This window comes from Pterocles gutturalis, unplaced genomic scaffold (assembly GCF_000699245.1).
Source record: "Pterocles gutturalis isolate BGI_N339 unplaced genomic scaffold, ASM69924v1 scaffold3878, whole genome shotgun sequence".
Lineage (NCBI taxonomy): Eukaryota > Metazoa > Chordata > Aves > Pterocliformes > Pteroclidae > Pterocles > Pterocles gutturalis.
Window position 1 is genome coordinate 67,498 of NW_010117817.1, and position 23,010 is coordinate 90,507.

Below are 23,010 nucleotides of genomic sequence, written 5' to 3' on the forward strand. Positions count from 1 at the left end.
GCTCCTCACTGCTCTGGGGTGTTCTGCTGGGGCAGCCACCCAACCTTGGGCCACCACACTAACACTTCTGCTCATTGCTGCCTATGCCAGGTGTTCGCTTAGTCCGTACAGAGTTGTCTTTGCTGTCAGAGCTGGCATGTCATCCATGCAAACAGCATGAAAGGTGGCTTCAGCCCTGCAGGTGAGCTGGAGGCAGGGTCTGCCTGCACTGGCAGTGCTGGGGCAGCACCAGTGTGAGCAAGCTGGCAGCCCAGCAAGGACTTTCCAGGGGATGCCCACGGACCTGTGATGAAATTCCATGAGTTGACTTAAAAGACGTTTCTCATCAGGTCTACCTTTTGCAGGTGAGGCATGTACTTGGCAGACATCTGTTTTGTAACTAGAGCCTACAGCTTTCAGGAGCTAGGCCTTAAAAAAATGAAACAAGGACATGGGCTGACCTCTGCAAAGCAAACAAGTCATCATTGCAGAAGAGACACAAGGAGGAGATGTTGTAACATGCCTTAACTTGGGGGCATTCAGAGTTCTTCTGTCCCCAGGGTCACCCTCTCCTGCACCATCACAGAGCTCGGGAAAGGTAAGAGACATTAGCAGGTGACAAATCTGCAAGCGCAACACCCAGGATGCTCCTAAAATACAAGATATTTATAACTAAATGACTTGTTAGTACAAAACGGCTTATTAATGCCTGAACCCACATAGCCAGAAGCATGAACAAACACAGCACTGCCTAGGGCTTCCCATGTGTCCCTTTCTCATTTCCTTCTTATCTTAACTAATTAGGCATCATTCAGCTTTCTTTTGGCCCCGGCTCCCCTGGTGTAAGCATGTGGGAAGATACCCTATCTCTTATTCATTCACCCTGTCTGCTAGACCACACTGACAGCCCGACTTACACAGAAATAACAAACCACTCTTAGCTGTACCTCTCTTGAAAGAAGTGCACTGTGCATCATGGAAAAAAGAAAAGGAGCCCAGCAAACCACTTAACAACTGGGTCCTCAGACAATAAGCGTAAGGCTCTAAAAATTAGACTTGGCAAAAGACGTTGCAGATAAAATCAATAAGGAAAGGATAAGAATATATTAACACAAAATATTTCCTGGGGAAATGGAAAAAGTTTCGTCAGAGTAGATTTTAACATCAGCAGTGTTATCCAAAGGGCAAGAAAAAAAATCTGTAGCCTTTCAGATGTTGGCCAAAAATGAAAGAAAAACAGGCGCCTTCTCAGTCAGACCTGGCAGCAGTCACCAGTAAAAGGAGCTCAGGAGGAGTGGCAGCTGGAAATCCCCCGGCTTCTGGAGACACTGGCACTTGCTACCTCTAACCTTTTTGTGGCCACCAGACCCTGAGGGATGTATGTTCATCCTGAAGTTCACCAAATTCTTTCTGGGTAGGAAAGACTGGTGGTTCAGAGGAGCTGCACAGCCTTCAGGCATGGCCACTCGTTCAGGTCTTAGCTGGGGCTTGGAGTACACTTCTGCTCTCATTTTTTGGCATGTTTTGCTTGGTGCTGCCTTCTTGTTCCTTCGACCCTCTGATACTCTCCCACCATGACCTCTTCGGTTTAGCCTTCACTGTCTGGATTGAACGTGTGAAAGCAACACAGCACCAGCTATGCAAGTACCTACCGCTTGGTAGTCTGCTCATCTGGCTGGGACAGGTTGTTTTTGAAAGTTTTCTTGAGTTGTAACTCAGATAAATCAAGTCAGTAAATCTTTACTGGCTCCACTGCAGTACTGACAGTCCTACGCTACCACCCCACAATGGCCTTTCAGTGCTGAGTAAGGACAGACGAGCTGCTTTGCTGGGAAGGGACGAGCAGTGCGGGTGAGCTCACTGCACAGAGGGATGCAATAAACCTTCTATGAGTCTCACCTGAGGAAATGCCCTGTGGGCTCAGCCGTTTGTCACTTTGGCTTTGCCAAGCAAAAGAAATAATTCAAATGCAGATGTAGACATCATGATGTAAAATCTCCAAAGAGGTGGAGAAATGACGGGAGGTGTGCCTGTGCCAACTGCTAGCAACTGGCTGCCAACCCCAGGTCCTCACCTGGTGATGGGATTATTGCACCAGAGAGCACCCCTGGTTTCCAGTTTCCAGCAGTTCTTCCTGCTCAGTTCCGAGAATGAAGAATGATGTGCTAGACCTATACTTCCCTAGAGATCTTGCAAGTTAAATGTTAGTCCTGAGGAGCACTTCACTGGGAGAGGAGGTTGTGGAAACAGATTTCCTGACCATATTCAGCATTGACATTTGTCTTACGGAATGATTCAGAAATGGAGAGATGAGGCCACTTATGATACTGATATCATAACCGGATGAACTGGATGTAAGTGTGCATGGAGCTCATGGCAATAATATTTGTCATCTCAGCTGCAAATGCATGACACTTCTTCCCCTTGAGCTCATCTGTGGCATAATATCCTTCTGCAACTGTCCTTGTTGCCTATCTCTGGCTCCCAAGCTGTAAACAGAACAGGCTGGAGCAGTTCATCTCCCTGCGCTAAACAATCTTTCACTGTCAGTGGAGGAACATGCTGTTCAGCAACAAGTTCAAAGATCTGCTGCTGGTTTGCCTTTAGTCTTCTGTTCTGCTTTTGGAATATGCAATTAAAAAACTGGAAGTGTTTTTCCTGGCTTATGATCCTTGACACGATGATATTGTCCATCTCTCTGAACATTTCCATGGAATTTTGCTGCACTGATGGATGCTTATGTACACCATGGTAACCCTTTGATCACAGGCCCTGGTGCTTCCCTTTTCTGAGCTCTGTCCACAGAGGATGTTCCCCTGCTGTGGCAGAGACTTGTAGCTCTAGGACTTTGTCTTGTAATTTAGCAAACTGCAAATTTCTGTGTCCTCTGTTCAAGGCCCAAAGTCGGACAACAGGGAAGAAGAACATCTCTGAGCGGGTGAATGCTATTGGAATGGCATTTAGAGACCTAGAAGGAGTGGTAACTATGGGTTATGTGGTTCCTTACTCTAGTTTGCACAAGCAATTAGCTAATTTCAGCTCCCAGTTATGGCAAATCTGTGGGAAATAACACTAGGAATGAATGGGTTCTTTTTTTTTTTAAAGTCAAATCTTCTCAAACTCCTAGTGAGGTGCATCTAGGGTTAGCTGCTACACAGAGGTATTGGGAAAGCATCCATTCTCTTTTAGCCAAAACCAGTTCCCCTTTACCTAATCCCACCTGAGTGCTCCCTGTGCTCCCCCACATGGTGCTTGCCTACCCAAAGAGCACAGCTCACTCCAGAGCTGTTTTATGGGTGAAGACACATTTCTCCCTGCATTTCCCAGGCTGAGGCAACTCTGTCCCTTCACAAGCACCAGTAGCTCCAGCTATCTGGGTGGCACCGCAGTCCCAGCCCCCTCCCCACCCATCACCATGCCACTGGGGGCTGCCTTATCTCTGGCCCCAGTAACAGGCACAGCGGTTAGCTACGTATGGTGGATACAGTCTTGTGCGTTTGATCGTGTGAGCAGAGCTGATGAGCTATACTTCAAAACATGGATTAAGGACACTTTTTTTTTTTTTTTCCCCAAGTGCTGCTGTTCTGTGGCATTTATTCTATAAACCCAGATAAAAATCTTGTTCGTACTTTTCAAGTTTATATTTACAAAAGGGTTGAAAAATAGGCACAATGACAATTTAATTAATATATGCCATTAATCCTGGATATAATCAAAACCCTGATAAGCCTCTGATCTTGTAAAAAAGAATTAGAAAGCACTGAAACATCTTTTGCTATCTGTGAACCTTCTAATGAGATGTTGCGTGTTTGGAGGAGGAGCCACAGAAAGGAACAGTGCCAGAGGACATATTCTCAGCAGATTTCATCACTGGACTTCTTGTGTGATATTGTTTTTGGCAGAAAGGTTGTAACTGGAGTCCAAAGCCATCAACACTGTTTTCAAAATTTGTCCTTCTGCTATCCACGTATAAAGTTGTTCTAATAACTTGTGGATATAAAGTAGGAGAGCTTTAGCTTCTCTGACATTTTTTTTAAGTATCATGCATTTAAAGCACTAATTCAGTTTTAATGCTTACAGACCTATATTGGTGCTTTGTAGTGAATCGTGTATGCGTGCCAATCATGCTGATATGCCATGCCTATTTTTCAAGCATTAAAAAAAGAATATAAGCCACTATTTCAAAATTGTTTAAAAAAATAAAGTGGCCAACTTCAGAGAACTATTTTTTGGAGGTTTGTATTACATTCTGCTTTCAGTGATGTCTATATCTTTATACTTTTACATGTAAAGTGCAGGTTGTGCTGTTAGTTATTAACAAGAAGTGTCAGTGAGGATGCAGTGGCTAACAGACATTGACAGGAATTTGAGGAGATCAAAAAGAAGTGCTTATCCTTTAAAACTTGAATTCAGACCAAAATGCAGTACAAGGGCAAAACGCCCTAGTACCTGCCACTCCTGCAGGGAGCTGGGAACCAGCTGGGGCTGGTGGGAAGCATGGTGGGAAGGAACAATAATAAATATCGCTGCTCTTCCTCTCCGGAGACCCAAAGAAAACTGAATTTGTCCTCTGGAAAGGAGGCCAGGGGGGCAGCAGTCTGCTGCAGGAGGAGAGTTAAGGCTGGGTGAGAGCTTTTGTCTGGCTCCCAAAAGAGACTGAACTGATGGAGGAGCCAGAGCAAGACTGGGTTAAATAAAGCCCCAGAGGGCTGGGGGTGAAGTCCTGGAAGGCAGGCAGGCAGGAGGAGGGTGAAGAAAATGAGAATATTTGTGACAGGGCTGGAATTTTTTTTTTTTTTTTTTTTTTTGGTGAGGACTTACGCACAGTACAAGAAGCACTAAGAGATGCCTGGTGCCCCAGTCACAGGTTAGGTAGCAGCTGCATTGCTCAGCTAGTGCCTGTGCAAACATGGACATGACATGTCCCTTGAGTGCACGGGACTCGGGGCAAGTGCGATGGGGAAGGGGGTGCAGGTCAGCGGTGGGGAGAGGTGGTCAGGGTGCTGTGGGCCCCAGCTCTGCTCTGCTGCAGGCAGAGGGAAAATGGGCTCAGCCCCTGGAGATGCTCATCCAGGGCAGCCACCAGAGAGGGAGTACCTCAAGGAGGTTTCATTCAGACCTCTCCTACCACACACGAAAGGTGTGACCTTCAACGCATGGAGAATGAAAGTCTTCAAGGCTGAAGACATGGTCAAGAGCCAGAAAAGGGGAGACTTTGTGTTTGTCCTGGAAGCTCTGCTATCCACCAGTCCTAAGGGCAGCCGGACAGTGAATTACCCCATGAGATACAAGAAATTGCAGCAATGCCTCTGTAGTCTGAGGAAAGGGATAAATTCCTGCTATTAAACCAGCCATGAATGTAGGTAAATAAGACAAGAAATTTTTTGATCCTTCTGCAGAAAATAAAGAAATAGGAGATGCATTTGGGTAAAATTAGCAAACAGAAAGACAGGTCAGGGAGATAAAGCAACGTGGAACTTCTGCACATTTTCTCCATCTTCAGATAAAGCCATATTGGTATCCACAAGTACAACAACTCCTGAACTTTGGCTCCTTTATTTATAAAAAAATATACTAATCCCAGTCCCTGGACACACTGATGTAACTGAATGTCATACTTTCCAAATATAATGGATTGCATTCCCATCATAAAATAAATACATTCCAGCAGTGAGCCCCACGGCAAATAGCAGAGCTCCAACAGCTGGGGAAGCTGGGGTAAGAGGTACAACAATTGGATTGTGTTGCTGAAGCCCAAAAGCAAAGTTTTTGCTGGCAGCATTCTAGGAAAACCTATTATAATGCAATGCAACCAAAAAAGTGCACTTTTCTTTCTAGTTCTGTGCTGCATGCAAAAGCTATTAAAAAAATCCTTCGTAAACAAACATACTCTTTTCCATATGACCTTTTCTTCAGTGCTTTCAAAAGTATATTGTCTTTTCAGTTTAACATAATATTTGTCAGCTTTTATTTATAGCTTAAAAGAAAAGCCTCCCTCAAACTGTCATCAAAAATGCCCTTCTATAGGCATGCTGTCGGGAGAAAGGCTCTCCTTCTCCGAGTGTCGTCCTGGGCTCAAATACATTTTACTGAAACCAAGATACAAGTGCCTCCAGCAATCACTGCATCTTGAATCAGCTGGACATGCATCACTCTGGCCTGAGAGACATTTTTAATTTGCATTATGTGAAAGTGAGGGTTAAATACAATAAATAACCAAGCATCAACAGTTTGCTCTCATGCACTCTCTCTTCTTTTTTTTTTTTCTTTATAAAATAAGCAGACACTAAAACCCTTAAAGAACATTTTTATTCTTATCTAATGTTTAGGGGACAAGAACAATATTTGCAGCAGTATGATAAAACAGCACATTACCCAATTCCACATGACTCAGCAAGTATTTTTTAACTTAGAAACTGTAATGAAAAGCCATGGTGCTTCACAAACTGGTTATATTCTGTGTATATAAAAAAATGAAAAACTGAAATGTCACATTGTTAGTGAACATTGCTAGCACAAATTCACCAGCATAATGTAAACAAGCATCACCCAGGGCTGACTACAGATTGCAATAACTTTGGGAGCTCCTTTGCTGAGAGTCAGATTCCCGCAACTTCATGCGACATCTTCAAACGTAGCACAGGATTTTATTCCCTGTTCTGCTATTCAGTAACTTATTGAGATGCAAAGACCAAAGATGTGCAGTTAGATAAAATGTACTCCTCTGGAAAGTCCATATTTACTTCAGCTGCCAAAAAAAGAAGGCTGGTCCCATGTATTGGTCCTTGCAAGAGTTCAGCATTTGGTGTTGTCATGAGTTAACTCTTCAGTCAAAGCTGATATTCTTATTAATGGCTGCTGCTGAAGTGTACTTACGGGGTTTTTTCGTGACTGAATAGTATTACCTACAAAAGTGAGGACAAAGTCCTGGGAGACTGCTTTTGCATGTTTGCATCCTCAGTTTGTGACAGTACACTTCTGGGCTTTGTGAGATACAAAGCTCACTCTTTCCCAGACCAAAGGGCATTTTTTGTCTCTTGATGCCAGAGAGTCATTAAGCCAGTCTAGTGAGTTCAGAGTTATCCTTTACGTTTTTCTGATGGCTCTTCTTTTCATTTTTCTGTTTGTATTTCATGTGAAAAAACACACCCCCTATAATGAAACCTGAAAAACAGAGAGTACTCATCAGTAAAGGGAAGAGAAAACTTTCTGAAAAGGTATTTCAGCACAGGCTCTCACACCCGCACTGTAAAGCACTGAACAGAAGCAAGCAGCTTTGGGGAATGAGCATGCAGCGCTGGATCAATGGTGAGTTCAGGGACCTGAGGCAGTGGTGGCAGGATCAGATGCCTCAGGGCTCAGGAGACTTCCACCAAAGGAGAATTTCTCTTGAATCTGTCCAGATGGCAAAGTGTCTTTTTTAGCCCCCCCCTCCCTTTGAACAGGGATTTGTACTGTCTTGAATTGTAGTCGCTTCCCCTCTCCCACTCCCTGCCCCAGTGGAGTGGCAGTTCTGTCACAGAAAAGCTGAGACTACTGACAGCAAAATTGTTCTTTGGGAACTCCTTAGTATCTGTTAGGAATAGCTGATGGATGCCAGAGATTTGTGCACCTACAGCCAAGAATGAGTGAGATTTTCTTCTGTTTATTCTCTCATCATATCTAATAGATAGTGTGTAGCTGTCTTCATATGCATATATATATACATACACATCAAATATGCACATTATATTTGTGTATATATATGTTTGATCTTTTAAAATCATGATGAGCTTGTTACACTGTGTGTAAATTTATTTCCTCTTTGGATTATCTATCACTTTCAACATCTCTTTCTTCCTTTACTAGAGTACATAGGAGTGCTCAGCTACTCCCCTTGCCCCACTCAATGCTCTGAATATCTCTTCTGTAGTTGTTCTTATTTTACATTGGTATTTGTGGTGTCTGAGGAATATGCCTAGTATCTGCCACATGTTCTTTATTCCCCACCCTCTTTTCAGTGGGATAAATACCTTCCAGGAGAGAGACCATTTGTCCTAATGAAAGAGTTTCTCCCATCAGAATGGATTGGCTGAGGGTCTAAGGTGTATTTTTTGTTTTGTTGCATTTTGTTTTCCAGTGTCTATGCTCTGTGTTTCTTTTAAAGAAAGCAAGACTACAGAGGATCCTTGCTCATGGAACAAAAAGTGCTGAGGTCTGAGAGAGTCCTTAGCTCATATGGGAATTCATTCTGGTGTCAGACAGGCCCCCAAGAGACAGCAGTTTTTATGGTCATATCTTCTGAGCTCCAAGGCCAAACTCAATGTTTGCAACCTCCCCAGGTTTCAGAAAATACTTAGATATTTCTCGTCATTTTTTCCTTCCCCATCTCTGATCCCTGTTAAATCCACCTGGGAGGATATAATCTGGTTTTGCCTTTACAGTGAAAAAACTTGCTAGTGAAAAATCCTGCATATTCATTTGAGGAATTCTTTTAAAAAATGCTTTATGAGCTACATACACTGCGTTTTTCAAAAGTCATAAAGCAGTAGCAACTTCTGCTGTGTTATCTCTGAAGCTGACCAGCTGTCTTGTAGTGAAAACGTCTTCAGTCAGTTATCCAACGCAATTTTCACTTAAATGTGGCACTATACTGAGGGATCACACTAAGGAATAGTGCAGAAATAAGTGATGTGAGAAGCTTGAGCAGAGATAACTAAGATGCAGTTTGAGGGGTTTCTCTGTCATCACATGGTCTGAGTATGGCTTCTTCCATTTTAAGTTCTTTGATTTTTTTTCTCTTTGTATCTTCAAAAGACAAGCACATATGCGTCACATATGCATCAGCACTTTCTCTTGCTTTAGGGGTTTGCATATTACAGAAGAAAAGTCAACACAGAGCTTTGGCTTTGTCTTTTTAGGCACTGAACTTGTTCGTGAGGGCTTGTTCTCTTTTAAAATGGAAGTAATGGTGACTTACATAAGTTCTTGGGTTTTTTCCCTTTTTTCCTCTAATTTCATCTGACTCTTTTCAATATGAGGTCTGTGATGTATTTAATTCCCTCTCTTTGATTTTCTCCACGGGTCTTTCACACTCCTTCCTCTCTCTACAGCTGAGTCACAATTTCCCAGTCTGCCTCTTTTGACCGTTGCATTAAAAAAATCTCATGGGACAGAGCACTGAATTCTTCTTGCTCTTTGCTTCCTAAGGGACTGGATCCCATCAACAGCCATCCTCACTATGTTTGCACTTATACTGATAAAGAGAATACTGAAGGAGCTAGACGATGTTACGGCAGGACCCCTCTCGATCATCTGCCAAAGATCTTGGGAGTCTGGGGAGGTCCCTGCTGGCTAGAAACTAGCCAGTGTTATTCCAGTCTACAAAAAGAGACCTGCTAGTCTAACCTCAGTTCCTGGAAAAATTATGGAGAATATGATACTGGGTACTACTGAAAGGCAATAGTTCAGCCATCAGGCACCATCAACATGGGTTCACAAAAGGAAAGTCCTGTTTAATCAATTTTATATCTTTCTGTTATCAAATTATGAAGGGAAGGTGGTGGATGGAGTTTTTCTGGATTTTAGTAAGGCTTTGATACTGTCCCTCACAGCATCCTTCTGGACAAGTTGTCTAAGTGTAGGATGAGCAGGTTCATGGTGCACTGGGTAAAGAACTGGCTGAAGGGTGGGGCTCAAAGGGTTGTAGTGAATGGGGCTACGTCTGGCTGGCGCCCTGTCACCAGCGGTGGTCATCAGGGCTCAATTCTAGGGCCAGTTCTGTTCAATATATCTATCAATGATCTGGATGTACGAGTTGAATGCATCATTAGCAAGTTTGCTGATGATACCAAACTGGGAGGTGCTGTTGACTCTCTTGAGGGACAAGATGCCTTGCAGAGGGATTTGGACAGATTGGAGCATTGGGCAGTGATTAATGGCATGACATTTAACAAGTCCAAATGCTGGCTGTCCAAATGCCGGTTGTCCAACTGGCACCTAGGACAGAGTAACACTGGGCACAAGAATAAATTGGGACAGGAGTGGCTGGAGGGCAGCACTGCAGGAAGGGATCTGGGGGTGCTAGTCAACAGCAGGCTCAATACAAGTCAGCAGTGTGCCTGGACAGACAAGAGGGCAAACCGCATCCTGGGGTGCCCCAAACACAGCATCACCAGCTGGGCAGAAGAGCCGATGATCCCACTGTATCCAGCACTGGGGTGGCATCACCTTGAGCACTGTGTGCAGTTCTGGGCCCCAGCATTTAAGAAGGTTGTGAATGTCCTTGAATGTGTCCAGAGGAGGGCAACAAAGCTGGTGAAAGGGCTGGAAGGAACATCCTACAAGGAGTAGCTAAGGACTTTGGGCTTGTCTAGTTTGGAGATAAGGAGGCTGAGGGGTGACCTCATTGCTCTCAGCAGCTTCCTGAGGAGGGGACGTGGAGAGCGAGGTGCTGATCTCTTCTCCCTATCCCCAGTGATAAGACGCTTGGAAATAGTTCAAAGCTGTGCCAGGGAAGGTTCAGACTGGACATTAGGAAGCTTTTCTTTACTGTGAGGGTGGTCAAACCCTGGAGCAGGCTTCCTAGAATGGTGCTCAATGCCCCAAGCATGTCAGTGTTTAAGAGGCATTTGGAGAATGCCCTGAATAGAATCGTAGAATCATGATTAAAGCGTGAATAACATGGTTTAACTTTTGGTCAGTCCTAAAGTGTTCAGGCAGTTGGACTAGAGGGTCATTGTAGGTTTCTTCCAACTGCAATATTCTGTTCTGTTCTGTTCTGTTCTGTTCTATCCTATCCTATCCTATCCTATCCTATCACCAAAAAAAGATTTTGTCTTGTTTTGGTAATGTTTTAAGATTTTAACTTTGCTTTGTTCATGTGAATGCCAGTTTCCCACAGTTCAGAGCAATTCTCCATATGACAACCGGAAACCTATTATGCTGAAATAGGTGAATAAAACTTAATTGTAAGCTACGGGTACAGACTCTGCAAGCATGACATCCCTGGATGCTTGACTATCTTCACTATAATCTGGAAGCCCAAGATGAGGCCCCAATCCCTTCCCTTACAGGGAAAAGGCAGCAGGTACAATGAAGTGACAATATGCTACAAGTGTGGCATTTTCTTCTGTCACAGCTGCTTGCTGTGCCATTTGATGTGCATGCAGAAGCATGGGCCAAAGAAAGCTATTCCTATGACAAAAAACTTACAAATTTGCAGTAATCATGACACACAATCATGAGATCTTCCCTCTTTTTCGCATTCTGCAACATTCATGACATCTCTTCACCCAGCAAGTAAATCAATCTCAGAAGTACAGCAGCACCATCGTATCTCAGAGTCCTGGCCAACAACCAGGAACCATCAACCAAGAAAAAGTGACTTACCAATGATGAGCAAGACCCCAATAAGAATCCCAATTGCCTGGCCAGCACTTGGCCGGGTGTGCTCACGTTGTACTTCAATAAAACACGAATTCTCACTTGAACACTTGCAGATGTGTACTGCAAAAAGAAATGCCATGCAGTTAATGGGAAGTTTAGTAGTCCAGTTTGATTATTCATAAATGTAACTGTTGTCTTGAAATGAATATTTCTGTGCATAGTATACCTTCAAGATTCACTTTGTTTTCCAAAGGTGGTTTTCCATTGTCACGAATTAGTACTGGAACATAATACAACTTCTCTTCAAAGTTAGCGTGTTTTGGAGAGAGGTAAGCATGAGTACCTGTAAGCAGGAAATGGGACATTCATGTCAGCACAAGAAAGAAATTTAGCTCAACATTCATATCAGCTGCAAATGCTCTTTTCTTAAGGCAGCTTTGCACATGGTTGCTGTCTTCCCCCATGTCTTCCCAAGTCTCATTGGTTTGCAGATATTAAATCAAAAGAGACTGTCTGAATGCCTAGCCTGGCCTAGCTTGGCATAATATGGTCTGAGAATTTCCTTCCTAACTTCTGCAGCAGGCCAAATCTGGTCTTGGGTAGTACTACACTGATAGCGTCACATCTAAACCAAGAATAACCCCCTATACTCAGAAAAGCCATAACCAACTTAATTGTTCCTAAGATGATTTAGTAGACCATCCTTCTAGCACACTTACACTGACACATATAAGACTCTTTAAAACTTGGAAAAGACAGTCTATAACAGCCACTGGGATCAGACCAAAGGTCTATCAATGTCAGTATCTTGTCTCTAGAATAAGTGGAGTTTACAATAAAAAAAGAAAACATGTATTTTATTTTCTCCTAATGCTCTCCCAGCCTTCAATCATTTTCAGCTCAGGGACTTCTTAATCAAGATGTAATTCCTTGCTTTGAACTTCTAGAAACTTTCTACATACACAACACCCTGTGGCAACAAGTTCCACAATCAACTACCTCCTCCTTCTATCTGCACTGGAAATGACTCTTATAAGCTTCATTTGAGGCTCCCTGGTTTGTGTACTGGAAGAGAGGGCAAACAACGAATCTCTGGACATCCTGACCATTGCGGTCACAATTCTATAGACCTCTAATGTATTTTTTTCCCTACTGTCTTCCAAGCTAAAAAGTAGTATCTTATTTGCTACTTCCTCACACTTTCTTATATCAGACTGCTCCATAACTCTGATTATCCTTGTCACCCTGAACCTGTTTCCAGTTTTACTACATCTTTTTTGGAGTTAGAGAGACTGGAGTTCAAGATTTCAACAAATCATGGATTTATACAGGGACATAATGATGTTCTCTGATTTCTTCTCTGGTCCCTTCCTAGTAATTCCCAATATTTGATCTGCTTTTCTGAACACTACTGATAATTTCATTTCACACTTTCGTGGAACTGCTTACAGGTCTCACTCTTGACTCTTAATGGCCAGCTCTGCATCCATAATTTCGCATGTGAATTTTGGAACTGGAATTCATTTGAATGTGCCATTTTATAGTTCAACCAACTCAGTCTTGCAAGGATGTTCTGCAATTCTTCACATTTGGTTCCTACTCAAATAACTTTGTACAATGAGTAAACTTTGCCTCATCATTGCACATCCATCTTTATTGGACTACACAGGTCCTAGCAAGTCCAGAGTACTTAGAGAGTCCCATATGACTGTTGGAATAGCTTTATTAACTTACTATTGACTTTTGAGATTTCCCAGTTATTTCTTGTATTCATATCATCCACAAGAGCAAAAGTAAATGTTGGATAATACAATTGCTCATCATCATCAGTAGCTTGAATAAGAGCTCTCTCTCCTCCACTGAGCGGGTGGCAGAAGAAAGGAGGATAATCCATAGCTAACCGTGGAGGGTTGTCATTCACATCATGTAAGTCAAGTATCAAGGTCGCTCGGGATTTCTGAGCTGCATTATCTGTAGAGTTTAACAAAATGCAAAGTTACACTTTGGACTTATACGCTGGGTTGTTGCATTTGCAGATATCGTATAGGTACAATACATCAGGCAGGCAGTGGAAGGTGGTATTCTGACTGCAGGTTGCAGAGGCAAGGTCTTAGGAGGTCCTGAGGGACCTGTGGCAGCTGGAACCACTTTTCAAAAGGTATGTTTTATTTACCCCAGCTCTTGCTAACTACTGAACACTAGCAAGTGAAAGGAGGCAGATATAGACCATCGTATCTAGTAAGCAGTCACATCCATCGCATCTATTAAGTGGTCACATCCAAAGTGCTCTTTGGAGCACTCTTTTAAACATGAAACTCCTTAAGTTTCCCGTGTCTCTTCTACATATAGGAAATGCAAGACAATATTCTGCCTTGGGGCCACAACAAAGGTCCCAAGAAGAGGTTTCAGAGCCCTGTCATTTCTCCAGCCTGTTCCTGCAGGGACAGCTCCACTCCATCTTGGTGCTCAAGGAAGCACTCCTTTTTCCTGACATATAGGAAAACAGTGGCCAGCATTGTTTATCTGTGTTTAATAAGGGAAATCTAGATTTATACCTCATTCAATCAGATGCAGTCCAGAGTTTTTAACCTCTATTCAATGTAAATCACATAATGAAATCTCCCCGATGGACTATCTGAAAGATTCTAATGGCTGGAACTAGAAGGCCTAATATATTTCAGACCGACTAGTATATTCAATTTATTCATAATAAAATTAAATTCTGTACAAGGTTGCAAGTTACTCTACAGGTATGTTTTCAGAAAGCCTAAACATACCTACAAGAAATACTAAAATCTTTATAGCTATAGAAGAAAAAAGTGGCAGAAAATGTTGATGCTGAAAACACTGAACAAATTCTAACCTTCTCTATATGCCATGTGGCTCAAGCAAATATAATGGCATATGACAGCTAACTTCATGAAAGCTATTTTAATCGTCATTATCTACATCAAGATTTCTTCTATGAAAGTTTAATTATTAAGAAATATATACTTCTAAAGATACATCACATGTTCCTGTACTTTTCATGGGTTTAGTCATGTGAAGTATGATAATTCCTCATAAAGCAGTAAGGGCAGGGGGTTACTTACTTAGCTCTGACCCAACAACATCAACCATGTATATTTTTTCCTGTTCTCTGTCCAAAGTGGAAGTGGTGTATATCTGCCCAGTCGTTGAATCAATCCTCAGCCATTTCCTCACATCACCTTCTAAGGAGTATCTTTGGAAAGAAATAAGAAAAAGTCACATATACTATTCCAAATCAGGAAAAATTGCTGACAAAGCAAATACTTATTTATTGATTTTAGGCAAGCAACTTTATTGCAATTATTATAGAAGACAGGGTTCTTGGAAGAGTCCCAGTACTATGGCCAACCAGGAGACTGACAGAGGAAGAGAGGCAAAAATGATTGAGAATAAAGAGTGAGAGCAGAACTGTGGGAATGACACTGCTGCTCCAGCCTGCAACTTCACCTTCCTCCTAACTAGGAAACCTGGGATGTTCCTGAGCTTTTGGTCCAGAAGTGCACTCTGTCCCAGCCCCATGTCCCTCTCTCCCCATCACATCTCCCAGGCCTTGGTTTGGATGGGGCCACAAGCCAAAGGCTGGGGGCAGAGGGAGCAATCAGCTAGGCACCCTTTCACGGATCAACGAGGGGCCATGTCCTTAGGCAGTCTACAGTGGTCAACTGCTGCCAGTCTGGAGCAGCCTGTAATTACCATCGGGGCAGCTGTGGAGCAGAGAGTGCTTTAAACATCACTACATAATTGCCTTTATATTGCTGTTCAAAAAAACTCCAAGGTCTCTGGGTACTTACTTATACAAATTTAACCATGAACGTATGACCCAGTTAAAACACAGGCATTTGCTTGAGTAGATGTGACCTGACCTTCTCATTCAACGCTTTTGTTCTTTCAGTACCCCTTTCATAGAAACCAGCATGCTGACATGCTGGTACATGTTTTACCTTTTATACTTTTTATTTTATGTCCTTTAACCTATTTTTTATCAGAAATGTGGTTTATGTAAACATGAATTCCTATCATCTGTCTCTATCATCAGCCCCCAGAGCTTCTGGACTATGTGGCTCACTTTCAAACCAGTTTGACAGAAGGCCAAACGTGCTAAGTTCCCAAAAGTTAGGGGAAAGTAGAAAGCCAGATGAGAAACCTCTGGGAATAAAAGTCCACAGGAGACCTAACAGTCATATTCTGTAAGTGAATTAACTACTTGGTGTTTTGCTGAATTTTAGTTAGATTTCAAGGATTGTTTATTTTGGGTTGATCTGTTCAGCATGCCAGCTGGGAATCGTGCAGCAAGAGCAACAAAGAGTTCTCCTATCCGACTGTACTGCATAAGGTACATTTACACTGTGCAGCACAGCACTGTGCATAGATCCGTGAGCTGGCAGAGACTCAAGGTGACTTGACCATACAACATGGCATTGGGCTACAGAATAAGCCTGAATGAGGTTTTGCATCCCATTCACAAGCACAGGACCTGTCTTGCACAGGGCTTTGCCTCCACTGCAGTAGCAGGCATATTGTCTTTAGCAGTTGGAAAAGAAAACAAATTAATTGTTAATTATAGACTTGAGCTTCACTACAGGTTGGGAGTTTTGGTGGAGAAAAAGCCCTGTGTGGGTTCCTTTGTGACATGACAAGCAGCTACTGTCCTACCGGTTCCTAGGAGTGTGCAGTACATGCTTCATCCATTTGTTAAAGGCATTGTGGATATGGAAACCCTGTTAATCAGACAGCTCTGCCTTTTTCCTGGAGACATATATTGACCTTCTTCCCTTTTAGTTTCCTGGTTCCAGGGCCCCACTGGCTGATGCTTGTCACAGCCCAGAGAGAAAGCTGGTTAGAAAAGCGCTGCCCAGCAGTCTGCTGCAGGTGGGTCACCAGCCGCCACCCCACCCCACCTCCACCTTCTACTAGGAGATGAAACTTCTGTAAAAAAGACTTTTCCTGCATGCCAAATACAGGGTGTGTTTTCCTTGTACCTCTTTTAGAACAATTTTCTAGATCCTGAATTCAATAAATAAATCATGGTCACTCTTTTTTTACCGTACAGTATCCCCCTCAGGATCATTGGCCTCCACCGTCACCACCGGGGTATTGACGGGAATGTCTTCAGACACTTCTGCTCTGTAAACTGCCTTGCGGAAAGCAGGTGGCTCGTCCACATTTGTTACGAAAACTTTAAACAAGGTCAGGGAGCTTGAGTTGTACTGCACGCCTTGCACCAACGGTTCAGGGTTTGTGGCGTTGATCACCAGGTTGTACACCGGAGCTGCTTCAAAATCAAGTGCCTGGATATATCAGAAAAAAAAAAGATGCTTTAAGCGATGGCTCTGCTGCTGTGGGGAGCTCCCATGGGAAGCCACAAAGTCCCCCTCTTCTCAAGAAGATTGCATCCCAGATACAGATGAAATAAGGGAGAGCTGTCAGGAGCAAAATGACACAGGGAATGGTCAATTTAAATGAAACCATATGCCCATTTGGAGGCCTCCTTGGCAACCATATAATTGGCAACCATATAATTGGCAACCTCCTAATAATGTTGCCACCTGCCTAAGTTAAATAACTATATCCTGTTTACAGCAGTAGGATTTATAGTCCTGTATGAGACGGCCTTCTATGACCTCTGGGTGACAAAAGCCATGCGAGGGTTGTTACGCCATGGAGTTTCTCACAATAGCCTCCTTGGGAAAAAATGACACTGAGGTTGAGCCTGAAGATGTTCCACCAAATGCTGCATCTGCCTGCCCTTGGCCCACCCAGTGGCAGGTGAACTGAATGCAAACAATGTCACCTCTTGGAAAATGAGTGGTAGCTTTTCTGTACTCATAGTTCAAGCACCTTTGCAGAGGCTAATTTCATAGCGAGAGCTTTCATGGATGCAGCAGAAAGTGTTCCTTATATTCCTGTCTCCAGCATTCAACACATGGGATATATCACCCACCACAGCATGCGCTGACCTTGGCTTTCTTGCAGTTAATATTTTCCTCATCAGGAACAAACTGCCCCTCCATCCTGACATTGAGATGTACTGGGGCTCATTTGCACTTCCCATTGCAAAAGCCACCAGAGGCCCAGAGCACCATCAGGGAGCAGGACCTGCCCCATGACAGCCCACCACCACGACCACACCCCATGGAAGCATTTATCTGGCTTTCTCTTTTCCAGAAATGCTACTGTAAAATCAGTCAAATAATTACTTTTTTTTTTTTCCTTTATAGTGCATAAAGATCTACTTCACCATGCAGAGTCTGCTCTGCTGGAGAAGGGACCAGCAGCAGAGCCAGCAGAGGGATCAGCCGGTGGCGGTGGGTGGGTAGGGGACAGCAAAGGCAGGAGGATTGGTGTGCCTGAGCACTGTACAGGCACAGTGCCCGAGCCCAAGAGTGGAGCCTCCTGCAGTCTGCACCATGCTTAGGGTGTCCTCACACCACCACCAGCCAACACCCCCCCACCCTGCAAATCATCACCAGGGCTGTTACTGTTTATGACAGATAAGAGAACAGTAAACCCATCTATTCACCTTGTTAATCCTTACAAATCCTCGGTTTGTTTCAGAATCCGTCTCTATGAAGAACGTGTTGTTTGGATCTCCTTCCTTCACTTGGTAAACGATGTAGGAGCTCCCTGTGGCAGGCTCATCTCCATCAGTAGCTTGAATTTCTAATATCACTGATCCTACTGGGAGATTTTCTGCAACAGTCACATTGTGATACTGAGAAGAAAGAGACCATTGAAACATGACACACTGAGCACCATCTGCAGATAAAAACTTGAGCACTACAACAAGTTTGTGACCCACAAGCACAGACGTATTTTAACCCACAGCAGTGGGTGCACTCCACAACAGGGACATAACCGGGTTAGAGAGATGTACAAAAGCATCAGTGAAGTGCCTTGCAGCAGTACAGGTGAGGTATCTCACTGTCCAGGGGAACCCAGAGCTGCAAGATGGGCACTACAGCCTCTGTGAAGTTGCTGCGTCCCCATTTTTAGCCATACATTTGTCAAAGGTGGTGGGATCTGTCAGTGGGTAAGCTACTAGTATATCAACAAACCTTTACCTCCTCTGTTGAAACCACTCCATGTTCATGCGATGCTCACAGCCACAGGGACAGTACAGCTGCTCTGTACCCAGTGAGCACCCTAGCCACTGACTGTTGAATATTTAATTGCTCCGTGCACCATAGGCTGTTGCCACATTAGCAGTCAAGCTCCATTTACTCTGTTTGATGTACGCCCTGACCCAGCAGTCTCATCTTGAGACCAGCTCCTGGTATGAGACCTTGACGTGAGAAAGTCAACAGCCTGCTCTGTGGGCACCTACTCTGCATGTATCTATGTTCCCATTATCATCAACAGAGATTTGGGCAATGCAATCAGCAAAGCCCAAAACCCAACAGAGCTTCCCCAAGAGGATGCCTACACCAGATGGGCCAGACAGCTCTCCTGAGCCCAGCACTTACATTGCCTACAGGTAGGGTGGGAGCTTAGACACCTAAATGTAGACACTCCCGCCACTGCAGCATCTGCAGGGAGGTTTGGGTCAGCAGGCAGACCCAAACAGAACAGAAGTTCTGCAGGTCTCTCTACGAGATGCCAGCACTTCTGCCAGAGGAAGAGGCAAGAGCCTGACACCAGTTCCTGAACCAAGAACCACCAGGTATGCATTTGGGCATGGATCACTGGACCACTGTTTCTGGTTAAAGAAAACAGAGACTTTGATTTCCATTCAGCTTCTGGGTTTTCTGGATACACTAATACTCTGTTTGGAAATAAACTTGGGAGATGTTAGCTTTTTTCCCATTTAGCTATTTTAGTTCATTTTAAAGCCTTTTCTTCCTCCTTTCCCTCCAGAACTTATATTTCTGGAATAAACAGCTTTAGTAGAATAATTTCATTCTCTACACATAGATTTCCACTGAGCAAATTACCTTATATTTCAGAATTAACTATGAGTCAATCCCACTGTCAACTGTCTAGATAGACCTCACACGCAGGCTTTGCAGCAGTACCTTGCCTTTATTTTCACTAGTGGATTGCTCTGTTACTTGTTCTGTAAGTGGTTGGTTTCCCATTGGCATTCTAAACACCTTGAACACATGCTCAAACCTTTGTCAGAAGTTGTTGGGACATCAAAAACAATGTTAAAAATACTCACATCTGATTTTTCAAAGATGGGAATCTGATCATTGATGTCAATGACATGTATTTGGACGTCACAAATGGTTTGGAATACTGCATGGAAAGAGAATAAACAACGTCACAGCAACCCTTCTGCTGAAAGAAACTTTCCTCTAAAAGGGTTCACTGTGAGCAAAAGTGAGCACTGCCGAATTTCCCAATTCAAGCAAAGCCCTGCTGTTGTAAAAAGCACTTGATCACTGATATCTCATAGTCAGTGACAACCTCCCTCTCTGTCTTACTATTCACCTTCCCAATTTCTTCAGCACTGTCCTATCCTGTTTCATTTCATTTTAAATAATCATCCAAAACAAATCACTGACTTCTCACACTGCAAGGTTTTCATATAATCTGCCCAAGTGATACTATGTCGACTACAGACATGTCACACTGCTTTCTGCACATTCCAGTTCCCCCATCCACAAGTTTTGCCTGACTATAAGGACTCCAGCACAAAGTTTTAAGCTTTGGTATGCAGTTTGATTTCCTTTCCATTCAGTAAACCGCAAAGGACTCCTGGGAATTCACATAATGGACAAGATTTTTTTTTTTTTTGAAGATTAATTTCAGCTCTTAATCTTTTAAAATACATTATCTGGACTCTCTGAGCAGCTGTGTTTAATTTCTTGATTTTTTTTCAGTGAGTCCCTTTGAAAGATTTTGGGCGAAAACCACAATCATGATCTCTTCTTTTTTTTTCCCCCCTTGTAGAAGGAAATCTCTTACTGGAGTACTTGTTAACAAGCTTCTCAGTTTATCCACGCTCTGCCCTAGAGCTGGTTTCCTTCCATACTTGCATTATGAATCATGATTAACTTCTCTGCATCTCAAGAACAAGGCAGTACAATGCCAGAGCAAACCAGCTCCCAGTGCTGCTGCTTCCAGTGAATCCTCCAGGTCTCCTCTCATCCCTTGGATGCCAAGCACTGGGGATGCCAGCTTGAACAAAATTATTCTGATGTATAACAGCAGACATTACATACCGGGATCTGTCACCAGCACCTTCAAGGAATAGTTGGATGCAATGCGCTTGTTTAATGAACGGCTAGTTAACTGCAAAATCCCAGTGTCTTGCTGAATAACGAAGAGATTACTTGCAGGAACAGCAGGAACCTGACTTTCGATTTTGAACTGCAGACGAGAGTTCAGGGTGTCCTCCTCATCCATGTCCGCAGCAGACACAGCGCCAATATGACTTCCTGTGGCAGAGGAGAAATCAGAGTCAGTCAGGTAACACAGTGGTCCTGTTCCTCCACAGAGGTACACACTAACCATGGTGATGTCAATGCAAAGAATAGAGGGGCAATAAAAATGCAATTGCACGGGAAACACTGCAATGGACACAATCATTTGACTTCTGGGAGCTTTTCCTTTAGCATCCCAATGAGCTGCTTTGGGCTTGGGGCAGTCCAAAAGGACTGGGCTGCTTGTTTTGAGCAGAAGAGGTAACTAACGACAGAAACTTCAGCTTTGAAACCAAATAACTGATGTGTTAGGGACAGATTTTGTTAGTGGTCCACTGAAGTCAAAGGCATTATGCTGGAGGAGCATCTGGGTGAGGGAAAATTGTCTCATGCCACTTTCAGAGCAATATTTCTGTATTAATAATAAAAGTGGTGTTTTTCTTTCTACATTCTAAGCAGTTGTCCAAAAATGTGTCTGTGGGAAAACGCAATTTTATGTTTTAAATGGGGCAGCATTTTTTAAGTAGGGGTCTTTGGTTTGTCCCTCTCAGGTTATTGAAATCCTTTCTACACGAATTACTGAAGTGAAAACAACAGGGCTATTTGCACAGGAAAATATTTCTCTAGGAGAGCTATATTTTACTCTCTGAGATCAGAATTTCTAGTTTTATTTGCACGCAGCTGAAAACAATAACGAGACCAGAATACGTATATAAAAGAGTAGAAGCTGTTTTCTTACCTCCACCTTCATTTTCTTGAACTTCAATTACAGTGAGGGCCTGCTGGCATACAGGGGGATTGTCATTAATGTCTTCCACAATCACATGAATCTGCAGAGGCTTGTCCACCAGTTCTCCCTGGTTATCTTTTGAGACCGCAAAGAAAACATACTGCAATAAGAATATTGAGATTAGATGTGTTGAATGTCCACTGTGACAATATTTTCCATTTAAACACGTAACTGTGGGAGCGTTGTATGCAAATTAAATATTCTGTTTATGTAAATATATGTTTGTTCAGTGTTTTCATTGGTTAATTCAGAACTCGTCCATCACACCTACTCAGACCCTGAGGTCTGAGTTCTCAAAATAATTTAAAAGTGCTGAATAATTCACTGCACTGCGACCTTGCTCTTGCAAATGTACAAGAAAAGCAGGAATATCACATTTTTGTCACTTTGCAAATTCATCTGTCACATACAGAGATAGGATGTCTCCAGCATATCTGATCCCTGACCTATTCTGTGCCCAAATTTGCTCAAAGAACAAAAGGAGACAGAGGGTTTTCTGTCTAAAAGACCCACAAATGGGGAACTTCAGGGTATCTTCACAGTTGCAACTGTAAGTTAAACTCTGCTTCTCCTGTGGAGAGATCCCTGAGGCCCCTGGGATCTGGAGTGGATCTGAAACATGCAAACCTCCTGCCTTCCACAAATGCCACTGCCTGCCTCCTGCTCATTCACCTACAATCCTGCCATGGTTGGTCCATGTTGTACATTACACGTACTCTGTGGGCAGCGATTGCTACTGCCAGCCCTGTAGAGAAATGCTGTAGGACCCCAAACTGAAAGCTGTTTACAGTGCAGTAGATAAATGTGCTTTCATATCTGTCAAATCATTCCCAAACAAATGACAAGAAACAAAGCTTTTATTTCTTTTTTTTTTACCCTCTGTCCTTTCTAGTGAGCTTTCTTGTATTTAGTCCCACACCAATAATCAGCTTCCTGCTATGTCTCTCCCCTCAGTGAGGTTTTATGTGTTTACTTACAGAATCCTTTTCTTCCCTGTCCAACGGTTCAGTCACATAAATAACCCCATTCTGATCGATGGAAAATGGGAGCCTGGACAGCCTTTCTCTTTCAAAAAGGCCATAAATTGCATCTGGCTCATTTGATTGCACCTAAAAACACAAAAATAAGTCAGGATAAGAAGTCAGAAGTGTAGACTGAGATTTCACAGGGATCGTTTCTGGACCACAGCAGAGAAGATTGCATTCCTGTTAGCTTCATAAGCCAGAAAATTAACAGTTTGGCAGGCTTTTGGGATGAACTGCAGAAAATCAGTCTGATAACGCACCTCTGCTCTCTGAATTGTTGTGGTGAAGTCATTTCACCTCAGCTTCTCCTGTTGTCCAGATGGGCTGTGAAACTTATCTTTTTATGGAAGGGTTCTGGGATGTGGAGCTAAACGGTGATCCATGAGAAGAAAGCATTTTATTTATCTGAATGTCTTGACACTAATTTATTCTATTTCCTTACACTGTCCATTCC

The 23,010-nt window shown here is 43.1% G+C and overlaps 1 protein-coding gene across 1 annotated transcript in view; it reads right to left on the reverse strand.

Annotated features, from left to right (window-relative positions):
- Window positions 1-7,033: 7,033 nt before the first annotated feature.
- Window positions 7,034-23,010, reverse strand: part of CDH17 (cadherin 17, LI cadherin (liver-intestine)) — a 27,721-nt gene continuing 11,744 nt past the window's right edge. Inside the window, exons 8-18 of the mRNA XM_010075938.1 lie at window positions 22,509-22,640; window positions 21,481-21,631; window positions 20,541-20,756; window positions 19,535-19,611; window positions 17,897-18,088; window positions 16,420-16,664; window positions 14,439-14,569; window positions 13,081-13,317; window positions 11,573-11,689; window positions 11,350-11,466; window positions 7,034-7,143 (exon numbers count right to left, since the gene is read on the reverse strand). Of these exons, the coding sequence (XP_010074240.1) occupies window positions 7,034-7,143; window positions 11,350-11,466; window positions 11,573-11,689; window positions 13,081-13,317; window positions 14,439-14,569; window positions 16,420-16,664; window positions 17,897-18,088; window positions 19,535-19,611; window positions 20,541-20,756; window positions 21,481-21,631; window positions 22,509-22,640 (1,725 nt within the window). The remainder of the gene's footprint in view (window positions 7,144-11,349; window positions 11,467-11,572; window positions 11,690-13,080; window positions 13,318-14,438; window positions 14,570-16,419; window positions 16,665-17,896; window positions 18,089-19,534; window positions 19,612-20,540; window positions 20,757-21,480; window positions 21,632-22,508; window positions 22,641-23,010) is intronic.